This window comes from Numida meleagris, chromosome 6 (assembly GCF_002078875.1).
Source record: "Numida meleagris isolate 19003 breed g44 Domestic line chromosome 6, NumMel1.0, whole genome shotgun sequence".
NCBI lineage: Eukaryota > Metazoa > Chordata > Aves > Galliformes > Numididae > Numida > Numida meleagris.
Genome location: NC_034414.1, coordinates 51,257,242 through 51,282,686, shown reverse-complemented (window position 1 = coordinate 51,282,686; position 25,445 = coordinate 51,257,242). Strand labels below are relative to the sequence as shown.

Below are 25,445 nucleotides of genomic sequence, written 5' to 3'. Positions count from 1 at the left end.
CGTGACACCAGAGCACCGCAGTTTCCACACCTCCTGCTCACTGCCCTTGGATAGTTCTTTGCCTGCAGTCGGAAGAGCTGGAAGACTTGTTCCCATCTGACACCAGCAATGCAACCTCCCTCCCCCACTTCCCAGCCAAGATCAAAGCCCTTCTGAAGATCCCACCCAAGCAGTCTGTGGGAACAGTGTAAGCACCCTTTTTCTTCCAATCCTCACTTATCTGAGGGTGATGCTGTTGGAAAGATAAAGCTTTCACACACAGCTAGTAGGTTGCCTCTCCGTTCCCAAAACAGGTCACGTGCCAGCAGGCTGAGCTTGTGCCCTGCAGTAACACTCCACATAAGGCAAGGGCACTGTGCCTTTGCTGTACTGCACCACCTGCAAGGAGGAATTTCCCCTGTAGGAGCAGAAAAGAGACAAATGGGACAGGAAACACCGCACTGGGCTATGGTACATAGTAAGAAAATGTAAGCATTTGTGTCCTCCAGCCTTCTCCAGAAGGAAGAACGCTGCAGAGCAATCCCTTCCACAAGCTGTCTGCACATGCATCACGGTCACTCAGACCACTACAATGCCATGCCAAAGCCCTTCTAGGTGGTCACCTGTGCTCTCATCAGGTGTAGTATTGTTCACATCTACCTCTGTACTGAAAACTCTCCTAAACTGAGGTTGCAAGCCAGATGTGAAGGTCAAGGATGTGCTACCAACACTGCTAAGAAAGCAGATTTTTGACAGAGACGCCTCTCTGCTATTCCTATAGAACTATCAGTTTTTGCCACTAAAAAACATAACACAAGGGATTATTTATCTTTATATTTAAAATAATAGAAGCAGCGATTATCATCCCCAAGTTCACAATTTAGCTACACCAGCAATCTCCTACATAAGCTTGGCTCTTCTTTAGAGATCTCCCTTGTAAACACAAAAGTCTGTCACTTTTATCATTGCTCAGAAAAACATGGGGAGTTTCCTCTGTTCTTCCTTTTTCTTTGTCACGGTGTTATTCTACATGGCCTTGAAGTCACCATTCTCAGCAATGCCTAGCCTCTAAAAACAATACTTGTGAATCAGAAAGGGAACTGCCCCAGACATGCAAACCTTTGGCAGCGTGGGGCACACGCACAGAGGACAAAAGGAAAGGTGTACACCATGCTCTGTGTTCTCACAGGTTAGATGCCATCTGTCCTGGTGCACTATAGCATAAACATCACTCGATCATTTTATGCATCACCCACAGATGCAGCATTTTGTGAAATTCTGAGACGTGCAATGAAAATGAGTTTGTTTGTTTGTTTTTCCTTTCTACCTGCTCTTCCCCAGAATTTTTCTAAGAAATCAGCTGTAGGAACATGAACTTCATTTACTAGCCTGGGAATTAGAAACACGTCACACATAACTGAGTTAGCACATCAATTTTCATCAGATACGCTTTCAAATAAAACTCTTCAGTGCAAGGTACATTTGTTGCTATTCTGAAGTGAGACCAGCATGTCACAGCACAGTAAGGTAACAAGTGTATTTGTTGCCAGTTGGTATCTCTCTAAAATGAGACAAAGCAGGGAGGAAAAGTGTCAGAAATAGAAAGTATCCATACTGTTAACTCAAACAGAAAGTTATATATACTTGGGGCTCTGAACTGGTACAAAAAGACCTAAGGCAAGGGTAAAGAAACAAGCACAATATCCTAGTCTAAAAAAAAAAAAAAAGTGTCTTTCGCTGTAACATGGTAACTGCAAGGTCTAAAGGTAAGTCCAAACACACATCAATAACATTTCACATACTGGTTTTTTTGTTGTTTTCGACAAAGCAAACATTTTAATTAATTAATTACAGAAAATCTTCTGAACAACTCAGGTATGGCAGTGATCTCCTTTTAAAGCTTTTCACCTCTAACCCTTTCTGACTTTTCCATGCTGGACTTGGGGAGAAGAAAGTGGATTCTGAGCACTAATTACTTACTCTTCCTATTATCAAGTCTTCACATCAAGTACATTACATCCACGACCTTTCCACAGAGACTAAATGTTGTTTCATGTACTGCATCTTTCCCTACAGAACTATCTGGCCTTCTTGGAACACAATGCTATCATTGATGAATGAGTCACAGGTATCATTCACTTGATTTTTAGTGTCTGTGTTGGTTCTGACTTCGAGCCCAGAATTCACAAGGCATCCATAAAAAGACAAGTAATTCAGATGGAAAGGACCTAAAATGATAATCAAATCCAACTGCCTGATCGCTTAAGGACTAACCAATAGTTAAAGAATATTACTGAGGGCACTGTCCAAATGTCTCTTGAACGCTGACAGCCACAGGGCATCAACCTCACCAGGAAGCCTGTGCCTGTGTCTCATCACCCTCACAGTAAAGATATTTTTTCCTAATATCCAGTCTGACCTTCCCTTGTTATAGCTTTCTGCCATTCCCATCCTCCCATCAGTTTCAGGAGCAGAGCCTGGAATCTCTCAATGCTTCCACTCCTCAGGGAGCTAAGGGAAGCACAGAATCATAAAATCATTGAGGTTGGAAAAAGACCTCTAAAACCACCTAGTCTAATCCCAACCATGCCCCTCAGTGCCATACCTCCACATTTCTTGAACACCTACAGAGACAGCGACTCCCTCAGCCTCCTCTTCCCCAGCCTGGACAGCCCAGTGTCCTTGGCCTCTCCTCACAGGACATGCCTTTCAGCCCTGTCACAGCTTAGGTGCCCTCCTCTGCAGGCTTTCAGCGACCTTAACAACCATTTTGTAGTGTGGAGTCCAGAAATGCACTTCATGTTCAAGGTGAAGTTGCACCAACACTAAATATAGCAGGAGAATCACCTCTTTATTTATTGAGATGAACAGAGGGAACTATTTTCTTCCTGTAGACCTTAAAGATCTGTTCCTTGGAATGGGAATCTCTGCATTTCATTACTGATTTATGAAGACCATACCTTTACACAGCCAGGAGCTGTAAAGGAGACTCATGTCTTCTCTTGAGCACACTTAGAACAAAAGCTTAGATCGTCTGCTATAAAGCATATGCACTGCAGTTCTGAAGAATAAGCTGTATGAAAATGGACTTATTTCCAACTACCACAGAAAGTGATTGAGGACAAGAAATAAAAGGACTTGAGATACTCTGCAAAACTATTTGCAGAAGTGCTATACATGGCACAGGGATGCTCTGTAGGAAATCAGGCTTTGCTCCGTGGGCAGAACCACCTTCCTTTGTGCCTTGATTTTCCTCCAGCCCTCAAACTTGCAATAATACTCAGCACTTTGCAAACACACATGCAGAGTGCCAGAAAGTCTGAACAAGATCATCAGCACAGCATTCCAGACTCCATGGCAGAAAACACTGCCACATGCATGCAGGACAGGCACTGACAGCCCATGGGAGCATATTCACCACAGTGCACTCCAAGTTGAGAAGAAAGTCAAAGGAAAGTGATGACCTCCTGGAGGTAACTGTGTCAATAGGCTTCCATTTATCACATCTCTCCCCCAGTATTAACAGCTTGCAAAGGCAAGATTACCACACCTGCCTGTGGAGGAGGTTAAAAAAAAAAAAAAGGTTCTGCAGCAGAGCAGCTTTGCAGTCACACCCTTAATTATTTCATAACTTTTCCAGTGCAGACACCAACAGTAAATGCAACTTGTCCATCCAGTTCCAGTGCAGATGGGAGCAGACACCAGTGTCAGGCCAGTTACCTGGACAGGTCATACAGGACTCCTGCTTCACATCGGCCATTCCAGTGACCTAGATATCAGAGGTCTCACTAACATGGTTCCTGGCCTGAGGGGACAAAAACCTTTTACTCCAGTGGCACCGTGAAAGCAAGGTGACCTTAGCTTCACAGCCTCATATTGGTACATGAGATGCCTTGCCTACCTAGGAAAGGTTACAGCTTCACAAACATTTAAGATTTCACAAAATCTCTTCCTAAACAGGAGACCCCAAAGGAAGGAGAAGAAATGATGGGGAAAAAGCAAGCCATTCACAACTGGCTGGAGTTTCTCCACAACAGTTGCACAGCCTTAGGTAGATTAAATTTACACCTCAGCTCACACAGGAAAAGCTTTTTAGTAAAGACAAAGAACAAGTCAGAACTCTACGTCTCTGCAGATCCGCTGCCAGAGTTGTGCTACACACCTTCAACTTTACTTAAAACAACATTGCAAGAGGATGATATCTGTGTATCCGAGCTATAGCAAAGAGTTCCTCCCATTCTTACATCTAGAGGTTTCACTACAGAGTACAGCATGCCTACCTATAGTTGCTACTCCAAGCAGGAACAGTCATGACATAATCCAAATCTCTGAACAGGTATGGAAAATGAGAACAAGTTAAACGGAGCAGTTTTACTCCGTGGAAAAAGCAGTCAGACCACATTTTACATCCACTCTTGTGGTGGAAGGAGGCTGCTCTGTGGTCATACTGGTACCACTGAGTCAATACAGCCACAGAACTTTATAAAGAAACCAAAACCCTGTGTCCATCCGGTCTACTCCTCCTCAAAAGCTGATGGACTAAGCCTCCTCTTCCTTCAGCCAGGAAAGACAGACAGCAATCTTTGGGCTGGGTCCAAGGATGCTCTGACGTTGTGCTGTTTCTTCAAATACGGCACTTTTGTATGGAATATTGCCAAAACACTACAGAGAGGCAAGGCAGGACCAACGCCACTCTCCCTCAAATACCTCTATAACGACACTTGATAGGTTATTGTGCATCACGAGGCAGTCTATACATCTAACTCAGGACAACTGAAGCCATTAAAAGGAATTTTAACTGTGGCTGGTAAAATGTTGGATGAAAAAAAAAGAAATCAGACTGAACCACCCAGTTATTTACAGCACTGCAGACTTCCTGTTTTGATGCAAGTCAGCAAGATCTTCTGGAAAACCCAGGAAGAAAAAGCAGTAGTTAAGGAGGATAAGTTAGAGAAGCTAATGATCTATCACTGCTAAACCACAGAATAGAGAAAGCTACCTACACCTATCCTTTTCCAGCAGTAAGTACACAAAAGACTAATGCATGGGAAAACAAAGGAAGAAATTAGTGAACTAAGAAAACAGAAGCAAGCAACTAGCCATCAGAACAGGAGGCTATCTATGCCTCTGCAGTTTCAGATAAGAGTTTTCTCCCCTCCATCTCCTGTCCTCCTTCTGCACACCACAGCAGTGCATTTATTATAACGAGGTAGTGCAAAGGGGACAGCGAAGGCAGAGCCTTTATGAAACAGGCTGGCAGAAGAGAGCCTGAAGTTCAGAGCAGCAAATCTTACCCCATCACCAGGTGAGCCACCAGGAAAAGACCTCTACAGATAGCTACTGAAAAACTACACAAATGAAAACACGATATTTCATATCTTATCCTTCTCTATTCTTATAAAAGCTCCTAGACTACTTAAAAAGCACTTTCTAATATGTTGCTGTGTTTTATCAAATCTCTTGCAAATTTATAATTTTGGATAATTGCAGGTGGTATTATTAGACAATACTGTGGGTTAAATCTCACAGCTACATAAAAAATAAAAGGGAGATGGAAAAAAAACACTATCACAACAGAGCCTGGGAGAGTAAGGAGAAAAGGTGATGCAAGGCCCAGCCTGCAGTCCTCTGACCCTAGAGGACTTGTTCCACTGACCTTGCTGGGCTTTGGTTCATGGCATTTATGCTCTGAAGTTTGTGGATTCACTTCATAGCAGTTAAATTCAAAACTGTCCCCAGAGCATTCCTATTATATATCCTCCTATGCTGGCAGAGCCATGTTTTGTGCTACTATAGCAAACCATCTCCTAGCAAGTTTTGTCAGTAGAAAGGTGGGTTTCGTTAGCCAGATGAGGGATTTCTGCCTGCCAGCAGCTGACCTACTCCTCCAACTCAATGCTGAACAAACAGCCAATGCAGAAATTCCAAATTCATTTTTAACTGATTGATAAACCCAAGTAGAATGGAAACAGCTTTGCAGACTAGCAGCAGCACCGTGCTGCAAGCCCTCAAGCAGACACAGTCACAACGTGATTAATGATGGGCCTCAAGGACTGCTCTCACAACTCCAGTAACATCACTTTCTGCTCCACTACACACAGAACTACAGTCACAACACGGTGCTCCACACCCCTACTTTCCATTTCTCTGAGCCAGTTTCTGAGAAAGATCACTCTCTGAAAAGCATAACGCAGAGGGTTGTGGTCAAGGGCTAAATATCTAGGTGGAGGCCAGTGATGAGTGGTGTCCCCAAATGGTCTGTCTGAGGACCCAGTGTTCTTGAACACCTTTAGCAATGACCTAGACAGTGGGACTGAGTGCACCCTCAACAAGTTTGAGGATGACACCAAGCTGAGTAGTGCAGTTGACATGGAAGAAGGAAGGGATGCCATCCAGAGGGACATGGACAAGCTTGAGAAGTGGGCCCACGAGAACCTAATGAGGTTCAATAAGGTCAAGTGCCACACGCGAGTCACGGCGATCCCAGATTTCTCCAAGTCCTTTTCAGCAGGGCAGCTCTCAATGAGTTCTTCTAGTTTGTGGGTGCTCCACCCTTGCAGGTACTCGAGGCCAGGACAGATGGGGCCCTGGGCAGCCTGACTTGGTAGGTGGTCTCCTTGCCCACAGCACGGGGGTTGCAAGTGGATAATTGTTAAGGTCCCATCCAACCCAAGACATTCTATGATTCAGTGCTGAAAAGACAAACTGCAGGCAGCCAGTCTCCTAGTCTGAGCCTGGGGACCCCATCCCACACCACACTGAGCAAGGGTCAAGCCAGCAGCATGCATCTCAGGCTTAGACCATCAAGATGTTCACATTGTGACCAGTCAGCAGCAAGTTCACAGGAAAAAGTAGTGCAGATATTTGCTGCCAGATATGGCAGCTGGATGATTTCTATTAGTGTGATAGATATACCCTACAAAAAGTCTTACGATAACCAAGGTACTGCTACAGACCAATTCCTCTGAGAGGCAAGATGTTCTGTATAACTAGCAATATACCTTAATGAACCATTTCCAAGACACTTGTGTGCACACTAACAAGTAGGTTGCCGAGCCAGTGCTTGTTTTATTCTTCTCTCAGCATGCCTTTCCCATAGCATGCTGCTTAGGACAACGGTTGCTCAACTGCTAGATCCAGCAGAAGCCTTATTGCTCCTCTGATCTTCTGCCCTCCTCTCTGCTCACCAGTATGCTCATCTAACACACATGCCAAACTACAGCAGCAAGGCACACTTGGTCATAGCCTTGGACCAGGTCCCGCTCTTCTGTATCGTGATAGCATCTGTTCATTGTAAAGCAGGTCGTCAGTAGGCCTTGAACCCTGAGATGGCCTCCTTGCATTATGCCTCTGTATCAGAGTAACCAAGGATTCTATTCCCCTCAGGGTACCCTGAGGCACCATTATAACTGAAAGCAGGATAATTCCACCATCCAATATATAGCAGTTTTCAGAGATGACAGCAGACACTCTTAAGACCTATTTTACCCTCTCCTTTCCAAGGGCTGACTAAGCATAAGCTCCGTTAAGATTTCCAAATAACGGGTACATACCTTATGTGGAGTGGCTGAAGCAATCAGTGCCACACACTGCTGTTACCAAGGGCTTCCACAGGATGCTGCAGGCACTCAGCACCCTCTGGCTACCTTACATGCAGCAGTAACAAATGCTACGGTGTCTCTGCAGACCAGCTGTCCTCTCATCTCCTGGCAGGGGATAATGCCAGAGTTGTCATTTAATACAGATTTGGAATTCGTTCCCTGTTTTACACCATCACAGGGGAAAATTAGCTTAGCTCAGAGGCACGAGACAGAGGTGTGACCAATGCAGAGGGTGTTATTTAGGAGGCAGCTAAAGAAGAGTCCAGGAGAAGCAGACATGCTCCTGTTAGCATCACTTCTGCAGCTTTAGCAGTAGACTAGGCCTCAGTGTAGGAAATTCTGGGCTCCAGGCACATGCTTGAATCCAGTACGCCAGAACACACTGCCTCAAGAGTTTTCTTATTTTCTCAGACATTCTGCCTTCCCCTATGATATTTTCAGAGGACAAGCCACCAGATTCACAGAAACCCTCTGGTGAAGCAGTCACAGAAAGAAGTGTGGAAGAGAAACTGCCAAGTCACATCCTCCAAACCCTCTGCTTAAGGTGGAAGAAGGTTTCTCTTCCAACAAGCCAACCAAACTCCTCTGCTCCAGCACTATAGCTGCTCCACCATGCCAGGCTTCCCTTGCAGAAGCAATATTCTAGAAATGCATGACAAAGCAAAAGCAGGGTGGAAGGTTCCCTCACCTTAGTGGTCCCCAGAAGCAGCTTCCCTTACATGAGCAAGCACGAGAGGCAGCACCATCAACCAGGAGTTAAGGTAACCTGGAGAAACATGCCCTTGTACAGGCAGGGCTGGACAGCCTAGGAAGCCTTCCAGCCCCTCATTACTCATTAAGAGCAGAGGGACAGAATTAAACTTTGAGACAAGTCAGTGCTGCTCATAAGGCACAGCAATGGCCTGGCACAGAGTTTAATTCCAACACACATTTATTTGCTATATATCCCTCTTTCTTCCACGCAACTTGAAATGGAAGGTGCAAATCTAGCTCCTGCCTTCCCTGCTAAGGAGATGTCTCTCTCCCTTCCCCACTCTTGGCACATGCCTACAGGCAGTTCCCTGCAATGACTAGACAAGCCAAGCACCTGCTTTGCAGTAAAGCTTCAGCACACTGTCTCTACCAGGAATTCACAGTGGAATAGCTAATGCACCTTAGTTATCTTGCCATAAGAAATGCTTTTGACTTTCGCAGGATCAATTATAACGGAAAATTTCTTCCTGTTTTACCTTCAGAACAGGAATTAATCCACTATGGTCAGCTCAGACATCAGATACATCAATTCTGTTAACAGACAGACCACAAACACTGGCAACTCCTCTCCCTCATCTTACTTGCCACCAAATTAGACGGGGGATTCCAGCCCTGCTTTGTAAAACATTATCTGGTTAATTCCCAAATGCTTTAGATACACGCCTGCTTCTCCACTCCACCTCCACCCACATGCTGAACAACAGTTAGCTTTAACAGAAAATAGAAAACTAAAAAGGTTCAACTTTCTGCCCAAGGTCACGCTGGAAGTCAAGTAATGAGTTTCCTATGGTGAAACACCTGTCACAGTCTATGCCAAGCAAAAATGATTCTCAGATGTCAACATTTTAGGTGACTTTGCTTAATGAGAAACAAAAACAAAGCTTTTTTTTTTTTTTTTTTTTTTGAGTTTTCGCCTCCCTGCCCCCTTACCTTCCAATGTCAGTGTTCCTCACTGTGGGGCAAAGCAACCTAACTCAAGTTTACCTGCCCTTATTAAAAGAAGACTTGATATTTCCTCATTTTAAAAAAATAAATTAAAAAAAAAATCAAGTGGAGAATGTTTTTCAGAACAAGGACAAGAAGGGGGAGGAAAGGGAGGAAATATCACTGTATCTGCATACCAAGCTGAGACTGTCTTAACTAGTTTCTCATTCATCTGAGCCCAACCTACACTGCACAAGCATTAAGAGGGGTGACCCAGCTGGGGGTTAACAGAAAAAGATCCACACAAACTCAATTAAGGCTCAGCTATGGAGAACACACATGGAGAGCAGTGTTAATTACTCACCTGAGTACCTGGATTAACTGTGCACTGAACGACCTGCCCTAACATGAACAATGACTACTTTCCCCATTGCACATGAGTGTCCCATCGTTTCCTATGAGGAGAGAGGTACCAAGAGCCATGAACTCTGCAGGCAAGAGAGTCCATTTTCCCTAATCTCAATCCAAGTTTATAATCCTACAGTCCAAAGCCTCAAACAACTGAAAAGGGAAAGTAAAGTATTTTTCTCCCCTCCATGTCCCACCTTCTCCCTTTTTTTACATTTCTAAGTGCTGGAAGGAAATGATCAACCAGCTTCACAAACCACTTCCAGTGGTCAAACAAGCCCCCAAGCCCTTCAGACACTGGCATGAAATCCCAGTGTCCTACGTGCTCTTTCCCCCATCGCCACCAATTAGTCAGACGACTACACAGAACAGCCACTTCTGGTGAGCTGACAGCTTCCCCCATCCAGTTCTTTTCAGGGTCTGTCCACGATCATTATTTCATCCCCTCGCTCGCTTCACTAACTCGCTAGCTCAGCTTGGCTACAACCAAAGACATACTTTGTGCTATTCAGAGCCTGTATTCCTACCACCTCCAAAGTTCACCAGCACTCCTGCTCCACTCAGTTGTGGTTACATGGAGATGGTTCACTGCAATGCAAGCTAAAAAGCCACTTTAAACACCTGCTTTGACAAGAAGATCTTTATCGCCCTAGTCATGTGACATGGACACATCTGTGAAATAACAGAGTGTAACAGTACTGTGATCCAAGTAGGACAGGGATCTTGTGCCTAACAATGCCAGTATAAAGTGCCTACCCTTAAAGAAGAGTGCCCTGGGTACGCCTAGCCAAATTAGGCATCAGCATAACCACCTGCTGCAGCAAGAACACCAAGGAGCAGAAGAGGTTCATGTAATGAATGCACCACACCAGCATGGCACATGAGTGATTGCCGTGTTGCTTGTTTTTCAGAGCGGGAGGTTGAGTCATTGCCTGGAATGAGGCACAGGAATTGGCATGACCTGGGTGATCGCAGTTAGGCAGACCCCATCCCGACCTCAGAGAGCTCCAGGAGTACAGGTAGAGACAGTATTTCCACCCCTGAAAGAGAGACGGTGCCCTGTGCAGCTCAGGGATGAGGCAGCAGCTGTAACACACAGACAGGCAAGAAGTCTGGAGAAAGAGGAGGCTGGAGGTGGAAAGAGAAAGCCATAGGGACCCTTTAAGCCAAACAAATATTCAGCCAAGAAACTGTTATGGACTAAAGTACAGAGAGCTAGAAGAACAAGACCTGTACTACTAACCTGAACAGAAGTGACAAGACTGGAGGAGATCATTCAGAGGTGAATTCAGACTCCTGACACTGCAGAGCACAGGCCTTGCATCTTTTCTCAGCTGAGTGCCATGCCAAGGGCCAGCCTGCATGGTGCTTGCCACTCGGCTCTGCCTGCAGCTGGCTGCCACGTGCTCTGCAGAGCCAGCGGCCATTTGGCTCCCTCACAGCCTGCTGCAGCACAAGGAACCACTTATGAGGTCCCTGCACCCCAGCAGAGGTACAAAGAAATGCTGCCTAGTTTCAAAACAGCAGAGGAACGCACACTGCCAGGACAGCTGAACTGCTCATGTGCAATCCCCCGCACACCTTTACTGCAGGCCATGGCAAGCCAGGCATCATCTCCATGGTGACCACGCTCTGCCAAGCCCAGCTCCGTAGGACCAAGTAACAGAACACTCTGTGGCCACCACACTTCAGCAAGGTCTTCAGCTACAGCAGCCTTTGGCTACTAAGATGCTGTCATGAACATAGTTTTCCTTCCACCACTCCCAGCTCTCCAGTTCACATCTCCTATCTCAGAAATACATCTCAAGATCACATTCTCCAAAGGGCAAGAAGGTTAGATTTACACCCACCTGAGGTAGCAACTACCTATTTAATCTACCTTACAATGAAAGAACAGGAACACAAAATACCTTTCGAAGAGAACATTAAGAGCATGAGATTTTATTTAAAAAGATTTTTCCGCTACCACCTTTCCACCCTTCTGCACTGGTTCTCCTCTTCTTGCCCCCTAAGACACTCACAAGGTTAGCAGAGCTGGAAGCTCTTGCATCTTCCCTGATTCCCCTCTCCTTACAGCCACCCTCCAAGACTACAGAGCCTTGCCAAAATGCAAGGAGATGGAACACATTCTTGTTGTCAAATCTGCTTGTCCTTTTAACATATGGCACACAGAGCTTTGTTTCATCTCAAACTCAAAGCAACAAAGTTTAGCAGCCAGCTCTCATTATAGTATCTATATAGATTGAAGAATACTGGAAGATACTTTTAAAAGAGGCAACAGAAGGACAAAAGTTTCATACAACCTGGAAGCAATTCTGCCATTTGTTTAAAGCTTTCTAGTAACAGAACATGGCCTTTGAGTTAACATTTCATTTCAAACCATTTTAAAAATGTGATTGCATTGTGACTGCTCTGCACTCATGGATATTTTGGTTGGAAAAAAAAAAGAGTCTGGATACATATGTTCTCTAGTTAGTGTTCACTGATTCCCAAAAACCAAGGACAAAAACCCCAAAGGAATCAAGAGATGTTTTTAATTACTTTTACACTGTTGATGAGAAGCAGACATCAACTCCCAGCTGCATAATTCCTGATGTGCCAGGTACTGTACAACTCAGAATACAGCAAACGCTTAAAACAAGCTTTTGTTTTTTGACCATACCAAGGCTGTACACTGTTATTAAGCAAACAGGGGTGGAAATGACATAACAGGGTGATTCCACTGAAATTTGTTAGAACCACCATTCCTAAAAACACCCCCTTCTCCATTCCCACCAGAGGGGCAGAGATCAGCGAGGTACAACCCTGCTCAAGAAACCTCACAGGTAAGTCTCAGCCAGGTCTCGACTGCAGTTTCACTTAGTCAGAAACTACAGCTAAAAATATTGTGCCCAAGAAAATATGGAAAGATGGATTTATTTTGAAGGTAGCATCCCGTACCAAATGCATTTCCACCAAGAGAACAGCTACTTAGAACATTTTGTTCAAACTGAAAAATTTCCAGCCCTTTGATTACAAAGGCAACCTGCCAAGTGAGAGTATAAAATTAGCACATTAGTGCAGGAGTGTCTTCCTTAGTCTGAAGACAGCATCGGTGTCTCAACTGCATGCCACAGCTCTACGTGGGTAAAACTGAACAGCAAAACTTTCACTTGAATGGCAGTGAAATACAGATATCAAGCCAATTTAGACTAGATATTAGGAAGAAATTTGCTACTGTGAGGGTGGTGAGACACTGGAACAGGTTGCCCAGAGAAGTTGTAGATAGCCCCTCCCTGGAGGGATTCAAGGCCAGGCTGGATGGGGCTATGAGCAACCTGGTCTAGAGGGAGGTGTCCCTGCCTATAGCAGGGAGGTTGGAGCTAGATGATCTTAAAGGTCCCTTCCAACCCAACCCAAATCATCCTATGATTTTTTTCTACTGATGGAAAAAGCAAGAGCTGAGCAGCAATAGGAGCACTAAGGCAAACCTAGTGTACAAGAACCCCACTCGGCAGCCAACAAACAGCACAGTAAGCGAGCAGCACCCAATCATTTTATCCCTTGATGCTGCAGGGTGTATTGCAGCACAGGTGTTTCCCATTATGGCTTCTAAGCACTGAGCCAACTTTTCAAACCCTGGTTACAACTGCTGCTCACTTCAGAAATGTAAGCTATTTTTAAAACGCATCATCAAAAAAGGTTAAACGCAGCCCTTTTCCTTTTATTCTCATGTTTGACAAACAACTCAGCAGGCATCTATCCAGCTTAAGTAAGGTCTGGGTGTGCACCTGCCCCAAGCTTGGGCCAAGCTCCAGCAACACAAATTAAACATGCTGCCTCTTTTAGAAATAGGCACTATATAGTCACTGGAAAGGTTTCTCCAGCCCAGCTCTTCGACAGGAGCTCCATGAGACCTACTCCCACCCCTTGCCCCAGCAGAAACTGAAATCATTCTGCAAGCAATGCTGCTGCACCCAGTAGTTTCCTCGTCTCGAGCTGCCACAAAGGAACACACTGCCGCTCAGGAGGCATTGCTCTGGGCAACAAGGCAGCCGCCAGCACAAGCGATATCCAGACAGGACAGCATTCCTCCCAGCTGAGCTGGAGACTTTGGTTTGAAGAGGAGGCTGGAGTCTGGTCCCATAGCCTCTTTGCAAGGACTTAGGTAAGAGGATGTGAAACAGTTCCCTTCCCTGCGAGTCTCAGAGTGATGAGGACTGTTGCCAAGCCTAATTCCCCCAACTCCTTATCGATTTTCTTGAACTCTAAAAATATTTTTATTATGGGTTTAAGATGTTTTACCTTTATTCCTCCCTCATATTCCAAAGCAACCTCAGCAAGATTGGTGCAGTAGAAGACATCAATTTGCCTAATGTAACTACTTGCACACATGCTTTATGCAGCTCGAGTGTTCACACAGCTCCTCCAGCACACACCTGCTCTCTTTAACAACACAGCCCGTCTCAGGCTACCAAAGCTCTGCTCCCAGACCAGCACACAATGCTGCTCAGTCACTACCTGCACCACAGCAACAGCTGTGCATGCTCACAGCACCACCTCCAGCCACCTCTGCTTCAGCGCCAACAAAAAAAAAAAAGAGTCATTTTTCACCCAAACACACAACCAGACACTCTTGCCAATTCGCAGGATGTTGGCGGGACGGCTGGATTTGTGCCTGTCCTGGTTGTGCTGTAAGGGCGGTATCTGTACTGTGTGTGCAGGACAGCTTCCTGCTGCACTTGAAGGTGCTGAGAAAGGAAAGCAATCCCATGCTCTCCCTCTACAAACCAAATTTCAGAGGAGAGCACCTTAAGAACTAAATCTAGAGAACAAAAAACCCACCCAAATATGAAAGGAGCTAGAGCACAATGCGGCAGTTTCCCAGAGAGCAGCCCCGCTGCTCAGAGCCAGCGCACACAGAAGGAAGCAGTTTGCCAAGCAACTCAGATCTCAGGCTGGAAGCCAGAGGACAGCTCTGAAAAACCTTCCCTCTGCCACCAAGCTCCCACCAGCAAGCCTCTCCCTCGAGTCATTCAATATTTGCACAAAGCTCACCAGGAGAAGGGAGGCAATGGGAATGCCAGATGAGATCCAGCTGTCCTCCTCCCCCAGCACTACCAAGCTCAGCACATCCAAAGCTGAGCCTGCAATCAAGCCTACAGCAGAAAAAACAAAGTACTGCAGAGTACTTGCCCATCCTGAAACAACCCCAGGCTCTCAGATGGCGCTCCCCCAGCACCCCAAGGCTCGGTTATTCACCCAAGTGATGAGAGGGAACTTCAGAGAACAACTCAGATACAGAGAAGGTGCCTCTCAGGGAATATCAGAGCACAGGGAAAGAGGTCTTGGGAGCACAGACAGCAGAAATCAGAGTAGGGCTGGGCTGACAACAAGGTGAACTGATAGGATCCACAAGTTGCACAGAAGGAATGAAAGTGGGAGAACCACAAACAGCAACTTGGGGATGAAAAAAAGGCTCAGGCATATTAAAGGAAAGAAACCTAAAGGAGTTGACTACAAAAATATTTGGGGACAAACCATGCAACCATTTTTCAGCCTCAAAAGCAAGTAATTTCTGGAAGGACAAGCAAGGACAATTGCAGTTTGTTCAAGTGGTCAGAAGGAAAATGGGTAGCAGTGAGCCACAGTGTGAACAGGGAAAACAACTTCAAAGCAGTTGCTGGGGGAGGTTAAATTAGGTAAGAGTGTATTTTGCAAAGAAAAAGAGCAGGTGGTAATTGGGAGAATCTCTATAGATGGCCTTATTCCAACAGGACTGATAGTTACTGCACAGCAAATGTTTATAAAATAAAAAGATCCATTTAAACCAGTGGCCAAAGCAGAACCAATTACCACTTGGGTACAGGGAGCCAACAGCTGCAGAGACAAAGGCACGCTGGAGTTCAGCCCTCAAGGAGCACGAGGCCCCGCTCTCCTTAGAGGTTGGGTCTGCAGTCCTTTTCAGGCCCCTACCATAATTTACCATACATCCTTTGTCAGGCATCAACTACAAAAATAACATGAGGGAACACTGCCCTTGTTTATTAAACAGGATGAGCCAAAACACAAGCCTGGGACAAGGTGAGTTATCAGAAGTGTCCAAGCTAAAAAGGTCTAACCCAGCTCGCCCAACACATGCTGGCACCTGGGCTAACAGTCTGCAACAGCATTTTGAGTTTATAAGGTGTTTACCTCGCCTTAGCCATAATTTTAAGGTTTTACAGCCAGAGTTTAGAAGTGATCTTGAGATATTTTAAGCCTGTGACCTTTGTTTAGAGCATACGTCACTTTTAGCAGTATCTATTTTAATGCAGGCTACAACTTTTAGACTATATGAGCCACACAACAGTTTGGCATGGGACGGCACAGTGCTTTACCTTGCAGTACTTTGTTTTTTAAGTAAACATTGGACAAAAAACAACCTGCTAAAACTCTAACCCATCCCTTCTCTCTTCTCAGCAAGCCACCGTGTCTCTGTTAACAGGTGTCCAGGACAGGTTTCCTCTAGGGCTGGCTGGTGCCAGAGAACCCTTCCATCATAGGTTTGATCCTGCCCATCCAAAGATGAAGACAGAATGTGGTGAGCGCCAAGCTGCCTTCCCTCCACAGGAGGTGGAATACCAGAGGTGGTTTATTGTTTCTGTTAAGACTACTTAATCCCCACATCGAGCCAGGTCTGCCTAGCAACAAGTCGAAGTTTTAAACTTGTGTCATCCTTCCTGTGTTCCCATGGCTACTGCCATGCACAGTGCCTGGTGGCTGCAGAGGGTCTTACCAGGGCACCTTTGGGATTCACAGACAGAGAACAGCACAAAGGCAGAGCTAATGCTGCACCTGGCGTGTCCTGTCAGGGATGGAGGACCTCCAGATCATGCGCACTGAGTGGCACCACAAGCTGGGAATACAGATCCAGCACTTTTCAGCTTCTTACACAGCTGGTAGCAACCAAAACACAGAACAATGCAACTCCAGCAAACGGCTATACGGTACGTGGGAAAGATAGCTCTTAGCACAATTAAAATGGGGAGGGGGGAGGTTTGTCAGTAAAAAAATTCCCCCCCAACACATGCCCAAAACTCAAAGTGATGTTATTAACAAGAGCAGAGGGACAAGTTTGAACCCTCAACAAAAAGGGTGGAGAAGAAACAGAAATGCCCCGCATTTCAATGCAAGCTCTGAGTAAAGAGCTGCTTCTGAAACAATGCTGTTATGTAAACCAGACTTTCCCAGTCCTGGTTTCCCAGTTGAAAAGGAAAGACCATTTCCGACATAGCAGCGGTTCTTCCGAGCCCTTGGCCATTCCCAGCCCCTCTGTGGAGCTGAAAACTTCCAGCGTGCTCTGCACAGGCTCTCACCATGAAACAGCTAACAGAGGAGGCTGGACATTAAGCCAGTATCAGTTTTGTTTGTATGCATTAGTTGAGGATTCTGAACCCACAAGCCAAAGCTGTGATTCCACATTTGTCAAGCAGTGCTTTCACATGAAGCTTATGCAGTCTGAAAGGATCCTGATTCCAAGTCACATACAATGGTAATTATTTTCGATACCCAACTTTCAAATGGAAGTAGTTACATAAGATAAAGCCCAATCTGATGAGACATCTACTTGTCTAAAAGTGCACATGATGGGCTACCACAGAAACCTACAGACAGCAGGTCTGCAACGGACAGCTGTGTGGCTCAATGCCTCCCATTAGAAAGCTACACTACAAGCTCTCTTCAGATGATTGAGAGATTTATTTGCAAAATCCATTCAGGTGAAGAGAAGAGAAATAAGGGAGGTAGAAAGGAAGTTGAATCAACTTTGAGGCCAAAACCACTTTTCCTGCTGTCTCTAATGGATGGGGGAGTGCTCTAGAGACACTTGGTTAAACACATGCACAAAGTACACGGGGAGCCCTGCTGACAGCCCCCAGAGGGACCTACACAACTGAAAGATGGGGCTGAAGGGGGAAGCATAGAGCACAATTTCCTTCTGAGAGGGGATTTTTGCCATTTTATCACACTGCTGCAGCCTCCTCCCCCCAGAGAGGCAGCATTTACCAATACTTCCTTTATGAAGTTCAAAGAGCTAGCTGCTGCACAGAGCTGAATTTCTGAAGATACTTGGAAAGGTAAACACACTTGTTTAGTCTAAAACCCTTTAGCGAGAAGTGAAGCAATTTTAGCAAGTTTGACTACAATACTTAAAAGCAGTCACATCAGTCTGTTCCATTTCAAAACAAACTGCAACAGGAGCACAAAAGCAACCCAGTTCTAGAGTATGCTGGAGAAACTTTCACTGCCTTCAGTAAGGCATAGCATAGCACATCCTCTTGCACTTTCGAAAAGCACAAAGCAGTCAACTTTCACGTGGAACTATAAATTAAAGCTTGTGGAGAGAAACCTAATCTAAGATTCCTTATAAGAGCATTATTAAGATCAACCTCAGTTTACAAATCAATTTTGTATTTTGAAGAACTGCATTTTGAACTCTTCTTCTGAGCTTAAACACTTAAGAACATGGCATTGCTCACTGTGTCACACAGCCAAATCAGAGCCTCGAAAGAAAAGGTCCCCCAGTGCACAGAGGTACAAACTTCCCAGGAAGTAAGCTCTTTCTGCCACCACAAAGTATTCTCTTCGTTTTTCTTTGTTTCAGTCTCCAGCCTCACCAACATGATCAGTCGGTGCCTTACTACTGCCTTCAACTTGCAATGGTCAAGGTGAGCCTGAGCCGTGACCAGAAGTTGTATCTGAGGGAAGTGGAGACTAACACAAAGTACCACGTTTCTGAGGAGCCATTACTCAGATTTACCCGCCTAGTTCACAGTAAAGTTTATTAAAGTTACAATACATGTTAAAAAAATAATACAGACAGATGTCTAACAATGCATGGTAATTTATAGCACATTGAATGTATGTGACAGAACTAGAGCCCACTGTAAGCCGCATTATACGGTGCACCTTGATCACAGAGGCAAAGATTTCTGAGCTAATTATAATGACTAATCACAAGGAGCTCTAAGACCTCACTTGGCCAAGTCACAGAACTAACCAGGGCTGAAAACAAGCATTTTAAGAGCAACTCATTAAGCAGCAGGAACCAGCTATGAAGAACAAAGCATTCCCTCTACCTAGTATTAATTCCAGTCCAGCCATTAATATATTTGTCAGTGCATGAGACAGCTATTACCTCCCCATACAAACACTGCATGTGCCAGGCAGGGAAGGAAGCCACAGGCTTTGGCTGCACCAGTCTTGTTTGTTTACTACAGCACTCAGGTTTGAGACTATTTGCACTATTTGAGGACCAAGAAAGCTCTGAAATCCTGCCTTGGGATGAGGTAGGATGGGAGCTCCGTACCCTTCACAGGACAGGGAGGCAGGGTGAAAGCTAATTGTGAAGCCACACAGACTAAGATGTGGTCCCCCTGGGGCAAGAAGCTCAGAAGTAAGAGGTACAGCACCAAATCTACAGCTGTGCCCCTGCTAGGGTGCCAGATACAGTTAAAAACTCTTCAACTTAAACTCTGCTCTCTTTCCCTTAGTCTCCAGTCCGGATTTAAGTAAATAAATAAACAAAAATAAAATGAGGATAAGCTAAAGCGTCAGCATCTACAAACCAGCTCCATTTTCCTCACGTGGAAGTGGTGAGGCAGCCCCCCTTCCTGCCACTTAACTAGGTGAGCCGCATGAACTGGTGAGGAACAAGACTGGCAGAGCCATTCCCCCCAGCCATGGGCAGGGCTACCAGCACAGCAAGGAGAGGCAGGAGCCATCTGCCCTCCCCTGGGGCAGCAGGGACCAGCCTGGCCTTAAGAACCACTTACACCTAGATGGGGTTGAGACAGCTGAAAAATCAAGCTGTGGGCAATAGCATTCAACGGGAGCTCCTCGTCTGCTCTGCAGTACAGGGACTACAAACAGGCTGTCCTTGTGGCAGGAGCAGTGCGAGCCCAATACAGCCTACAAGGGAGAAAGGGGCTAAGCAAACTACAACTAGGGGAAACATCTCCCAGCAGGAAGTTGCAAAGACAGCCCACAGTAGCTAAATGTTTCACAGGGGGGCAGAGGAGAACAAGGTCAACCAGAATTTAAATCACTTATTAGTATCTGAAATCTCAAGTTAGGAAGTAGGAAGTTATGTTGTAACAAAGCTTAAAGGCTTTACGTGCACATTCTTCTCCAAACAGACCCACAATCTAATCACATCCTCTAGAAGAATTCATAAGGCTTTTCTTTCCCCACCCCTATCTTTTCCAAAAGCCCAACATCCTCATTTCCAAGCCTATATCCAACGCCAAATTGGGAAAACATTGTTGCTGGGGATGGTGCAAGTCTCCTCAGATAACAGTGAAAGGACCAAGACACAACAGGTTTGATCAAGAAACTATGAGGCCTTTGTCAGCCCAAACACACTGGTCATTAGTATATTTTGGTTTGGTATTTCTGATTACATCAAACATCCTCATTACTCTCTCTTCTTTTCCAAACACACTGCTGCACTAAGGGAGTTCCTGCCTGTTGTGTTTAAGGCAAAGCCATTTGAGGAAATGAGATAGCCTTCCAGGATACCAGTATTTCCAGATGCAGGAGTGTGGATGGGCCTTTTCCACTTGCTTAGATGTAGATCCCAACATCTCACTTAAAGAGCATGCTTTTTTTCTGCTTCTCATTCTGATGAGTCCACTTATCTAAATACCATTTTCTCTTACAGTCACCAGGTGCTCACACTATTTGCAAACTATTAAGACTGCTAGGTACAGGACTAAGAGTTTTATTTGCAAACAAAGAAACAGAACAAGCTGGCTTGGAGCTGGGCTTGCCAAGTGCAAGTCACAAGGGGCCTTTTAACCACCCCTTGTTAAAAGAGTGGTAGTCCCTGCTGTGTAGCCCAAGAGGTGCTTCTGCAGCCATGACTCAGCTGCACCTTTCTGGAGAACCCCGCCAAGTAACTGAAGACACAACCTAATGAAATCTGGCCCCCTACAACAAATAAAGAAGTACAGCTATTCTAAAGGTGTCAACCATCTAGGGAGTGGTCCACAATAACCTTCTATCTCTGACCTAACAGAGGGCCAGTCGGCATGCTTACAGCCAAAGCTGGATGAATGCATCCCAGCTCCCCCCAGGCACCTCCTCCCACAGCCCACAGCACCACCACCACTTCCCTACCAGCACTCTGATCAGAGGCAGCAGAGAGCATTTCTCCCTTTCTCAGACAACTTAACGCTTTCTGACTGCTAAAAAGGCGGGGTTTTGTTTGGAGGTTTTTTGTGCACTTCTTCCCCCCCTTCTTTTTTTTTTTTTTTTTTTTTTTTTGCAACACTGAAACAGCGCAGTCTTGGCCGTGAAAGTAAGCAAGAAAATACCAAACTGGTTGCACAGGAGCACACAGTACTGCTAACAGTGTGGGACAGAGAACAAGATCCTCAAGGATTCCAGCAATGTTTGGCAGTGAGCACCTTCCAGTAGGCTTTGCTGCACCTAGAGCTGGAAGTACAACAGAGTATTTCCTCCCCCTGTTTAAACTGTTACAGTGCAACAATGGGAAGAGATCGGTATTGGAAACAAGTCTGTGAAGGCACAGCTCGACTTTAGATCTCTACAGCAGGACACTGTTGAACTGAACCAGCTTTTCCTCATCTATTTCTACTTTCCAAAGATGACTGACATGAAAGATATTCAAAGACACACAATGTGACGGCAGTAAAAATGAAGTCACGAGGAAGAAAGGAATATAAAGCTGTCGTGCTGTAAAGAAGAAAGAAATGCTGGTCTGCCCTCCAATACACACCACAATATGGGATAGATCACTTCCTTCAGGGAGAGACTTAACACTCCTCAAAATTATGGATGCTTTCATCTTCCCTTATATTCACTGGCTGACTTAAAGTGCTCACTAATGTTTTCGTCCTCCTATTTTCAATACTCCAGCAGTAAAGGAGTATAAATTAATAAGCAACAAGTAAAATGGTCAAGTACAGTATTAGTGTTTCCTCATCTGAAAGATTTTTTATTTAGCTTTAGGATATGCAATGTTTCCTGCCACCAAGTTTTTCCATTAATAGGACATGCGGGTTTCATTTGTATAGATTAAAAGAACCATAATAGTTTTCTGTCCTCAAAATCCTCAGTGCCTCAGATGGAGGACTCGCAAGAAACGCTGACTTAGTGATAACAGCCTTTGTTCAACATACACGATTTTCAGGTGGAAGTCAAATATTTGACTATGAACTCTAATAAGAGAAGGCACAGGAGAGGTGATAGCAAATTTTCATGTTATGTTTGTGAAACAGAGTCCAGACAGTGAAACACAGCTGCAGTACAAATTGTACTGATTCTAGCAAGCTCTGGCACAGGATTTTCAGCCTAGAAGTTTGCCTGCTCTCCTCCCCGGTTACATCAAATAAGAATGTTACCTCTGCACAAGTCTCGTTGTTAGTGTACAACTACTCTATTACCAATAGTAACGGAGTTATAAGTCCTATACTAAGGGAAACAGATGCGTGACTTTGTCTTTGAGAGAACTAGAGACGCAGGGATCAGTGCAGCATACTTTTCCAAAGTAAGTGCGGCCTGGGACTGGAAAGAAGGAAGGCAGTGAGGAAGTCCCAGGCCCTGCCAGCACTGGAGCAGGCCTCACCGCCTCGAAGGGGGCAGCTGAGGGGCTGTGAGCAGGACTGCCAGCTCACGTGTCCCACAGCCCTTCCCAAGCCACACTGAGCATTATAAACTTGCTGGGTTTAAGAATTATGCCAAACAAAGAAACACAACCCTTCATCATTTTCCCTGCATTCTGCTGCAGCAAGAGACAACCACTGTCCTCCTCTGCACCAAGAGGGGCTGAGCTCCCCTTCCTGTGTGAACTCAGACAAGAACTGAGGAAGCACTCCACTTTCAGCCCCTTCAGCTCAGTACTTCTGCACTCCAGCTATTAAATTCATGAGGCCCAAACTAGCATCCCACTGCAGCCTCACCCACCTCTCTGTACCCTGACTGCAGTCTTGCCCACCTCTCTGCACCTCCTCGGCCTCACAAAGAAAGAATTCAGGAAAGCTTTCCTCATTTTCCTGCACTTTGCCACAGCTACCTTGTGGCTTAGAAGTTAAACAGAATGAAATGCTCTCTCTGCCTTTACGCATAGGGACAGAAGAACACCCACATAAGAACAGTGATGTAAGAGTCAGCACTACAAATATACCTCAGTCTAACCAGAGTTATAATTGAACATTAAGTTTGGTGTGTGTGTGTGTGTGTGTCTATATATACACATATAGACACACACACACCCCTAATCTATACCATATTTCACCTCACACACAGCTGGAGCAGCATGAGCCCTCTGCATTTCATCAGCCATCCAATCTGAAGGTGAAAGCCTCCAGGACTCCACACCAAGTAACCTTCAAGTTTTAGGATCCTTGGGTCAACAAGTCCTTAACATTTTTACTGAGAAACAGATACAGTGTCTTCGTGCTCTGATAACACTGTTCCATTCATTTAACTTTGAAATTACCAGCAAGATGGGACAAATTTACAGTTTCCTTGAAAGGGTCTCAGTGCAGTGTATTTAGACTTACTTAGGGGTTTCTTTCAGGCTTATTTAGGATCTTCTTTCCTAAAAATAGTGAGAAAGGGGCACATCAATAAGCATACCATGGCCATTTAGCTTTGAGGACTGAGAAGTCACAGAATTCAGGGAATAATTCAAGGAAAAATTAATCCTGAGTAATTTGATGGGCCAAGAAAGCAACATTGGCTTCAATATATGAGCAGACAAAAGTTCACCCGAAACTTGCTAACTGAAAAGCATCCTTTTTTAAAAAGAAAAAGGGAAAAAATAAGGCAGTAGGGGGGAACATAAACGATGCAGTGCCCATTCAGGTCATCAGAAAACTGACTGCGTACTTGGGGTGGATGTACTTAAGGCTTGCTGTCCACTATGCACTCAAACCAGCAGGCCTGCTGAAGCTGTGCTGGGGTATATTACTCAGAAAAAAAGGTTGTTTCTCCACATCACACACTCCCCCGCCCTTTCACTACATGTAGTGAAGAAAGCAATAACCTACGTATAGGTCACAGCACATCTGTAAGTTAAAATCAGAACAATGTATAATTGAATGCATAATAGAGAGGAAGAAGCACGCTGTACCCCCAACCCCCACCTATTATGCTAGAGAAACAAACTGCACAAAAGAATGTCATTTACAGGGGTGACCAAAAAGCCGAAGTACTGTTGCGATACCTGGCTGATAGCCAGCACGACGTGCGCGCTGCGTTACAGTCATGCTGCATTTGACCTACAGATTGAAAAACCGTGTCAACTGCTGCTAACTACCAACAAGCACACAGCTTCTCCTCCTCCTCCTGGTCCAGCAGCCATGGAGCTCCCATGTGCCCAGAGCTTGCATCAGGTTTTGTAAGAAACAGAGGGGAAGGAATGGGGAAGAAGCATACTGTAAATCAATATAAGTAACGCCGAAGTTGAGAAGGAAAAAAAAAAACGTTCACCTCCACTGAGTGTTAACAGTTAAAATAGACATATATGTGCCAAATAATAATAAAAGGGCATCCAACGTATTAGCAGGCAGCACGAGGGCGTCCAGGAGGAACGCTCCTCCCAAACGCACACAATAGTTGCTGTCAGGGTTACTCGATAAGGAGCCACCGCAGCTTTCCAAATCCTTCTTTTTGTTTTAAGAGAGAGGGACAGAGGATTCCATTAAGTTCGGGCAAGGCGAGGGACAACTCGGAACGCGAGGTCTCCAGATGGGAGGAGGGCTTTGGTAGCCTCAGCCCAGGTCACAAAGGAACAATGCAACAAAATTCGCTTACATTTCAAACTAAGGAGGTCACCAGGCTGTCTTTATGCGCCCAGATACACCCGAGATGCATCGCCAGCGCTGTGCAGCCAGCACCTGCCTTTCTGTACGGCCACAATTCCTTTGTTTGCTCAAAATTTGCTCTCCTACCACTTTAAATTAGCTTACAAAGCGCTGCAGCAGAATAGCTGGAATGTGAAATATTTCTGGGGGGGAAGTCGGAGGGCTTCTCGGAAAGAAAGAGGGAAAAAAATAAAATAATATAAAATAATTTGAAAAAAAAATACAGACCGAGATAGGTACAAAGGCATTCATAAGTTGGTTGAACACACGAGTCCGGGAAGGGAAGGGGAAAAAAAAAAAAAAAAAAAGAGAGAGAGGAAAAAAAAAAAAAAAGCCAACTGCCATCTCCCGGCCGGCAGCCTCCCGCTCCCGGTGCCGCCCGCAAAGCGCCCTCCGGAAAGCATCAGGCTCCGTCCCCGCACCGCGCCGCGGTTTCGAGCAGCGGGTCCGTGCCCCGCGCCGGGAGAAAGGCCGAGGGTCACCCACGCGGGGTGCGATCGCGGGGGAGGAGGGGGCACCGCGCGGGGACACCGGAGGCTGCCACCCGCCCGCCCTCGCCCAAGTTCCGCCCCCAACGACTCACCGGGGTCGAACTCGGGGACCACCGCCTGGTACTGCGGGCCGACCCTCATGCCGCCGCCGGCTGCGGAGCAGAGAGAGCGTTACCGCGTGCGCCGCGCCCGCCGCCCGCCGCCCGCCGGCCCCGCCGCGCTCACCGTGCTCTTCATCGCTGGAGGAGCCCGAGCTGCCCTCCTCCCAGGAGTTGCTGCTGCTGTTCCCGTTGGGGGCAGCGGCCAAACTTTTGTTATTCCCGTTATTGTTATGGTTCGCGCCGGCGGAGGTATTGTTATTCCTGCCCCGCCGCTTCCCCGACACCTCCGGGCCCTTCTCGATCATGGCTGGCATTTGGGGTGGGGGGAAGGAGAAC

At 45.8% G+C, this 25,445-nt stretch overlaps 1 protein-coding gene across 2 annotated transcripts in view; it reads right to left on the bottom strand.

Moving 5' to 3' along the window:
• The window catches only part of RCOR1 (REST corepressor 1), an 82,423-nt gene extending 56,984 nt beyond the window's left edge, over positions 1-25,439 (bottom strand). For both annotated transcript variants that reach the window (XM_021401048.1, XM_021401049.1), the window contains exons 1-2: positions 25,234-25,439; positions 25,101-25,160 (exon numbers count right to left, since the gene is read on the bottom strand). In XM_021401048.1, coding sequence (XP_021256723.1) covers positions 25,101-25,160; positions 25,234-25,423 — 250 coding nt within the window. In that variant the 5' untranslated portion in view covers positions 25,424-25,439. The remainder of the gene's footprint in view (positions 1-25,100; positions 25,161-25,233) is intronic.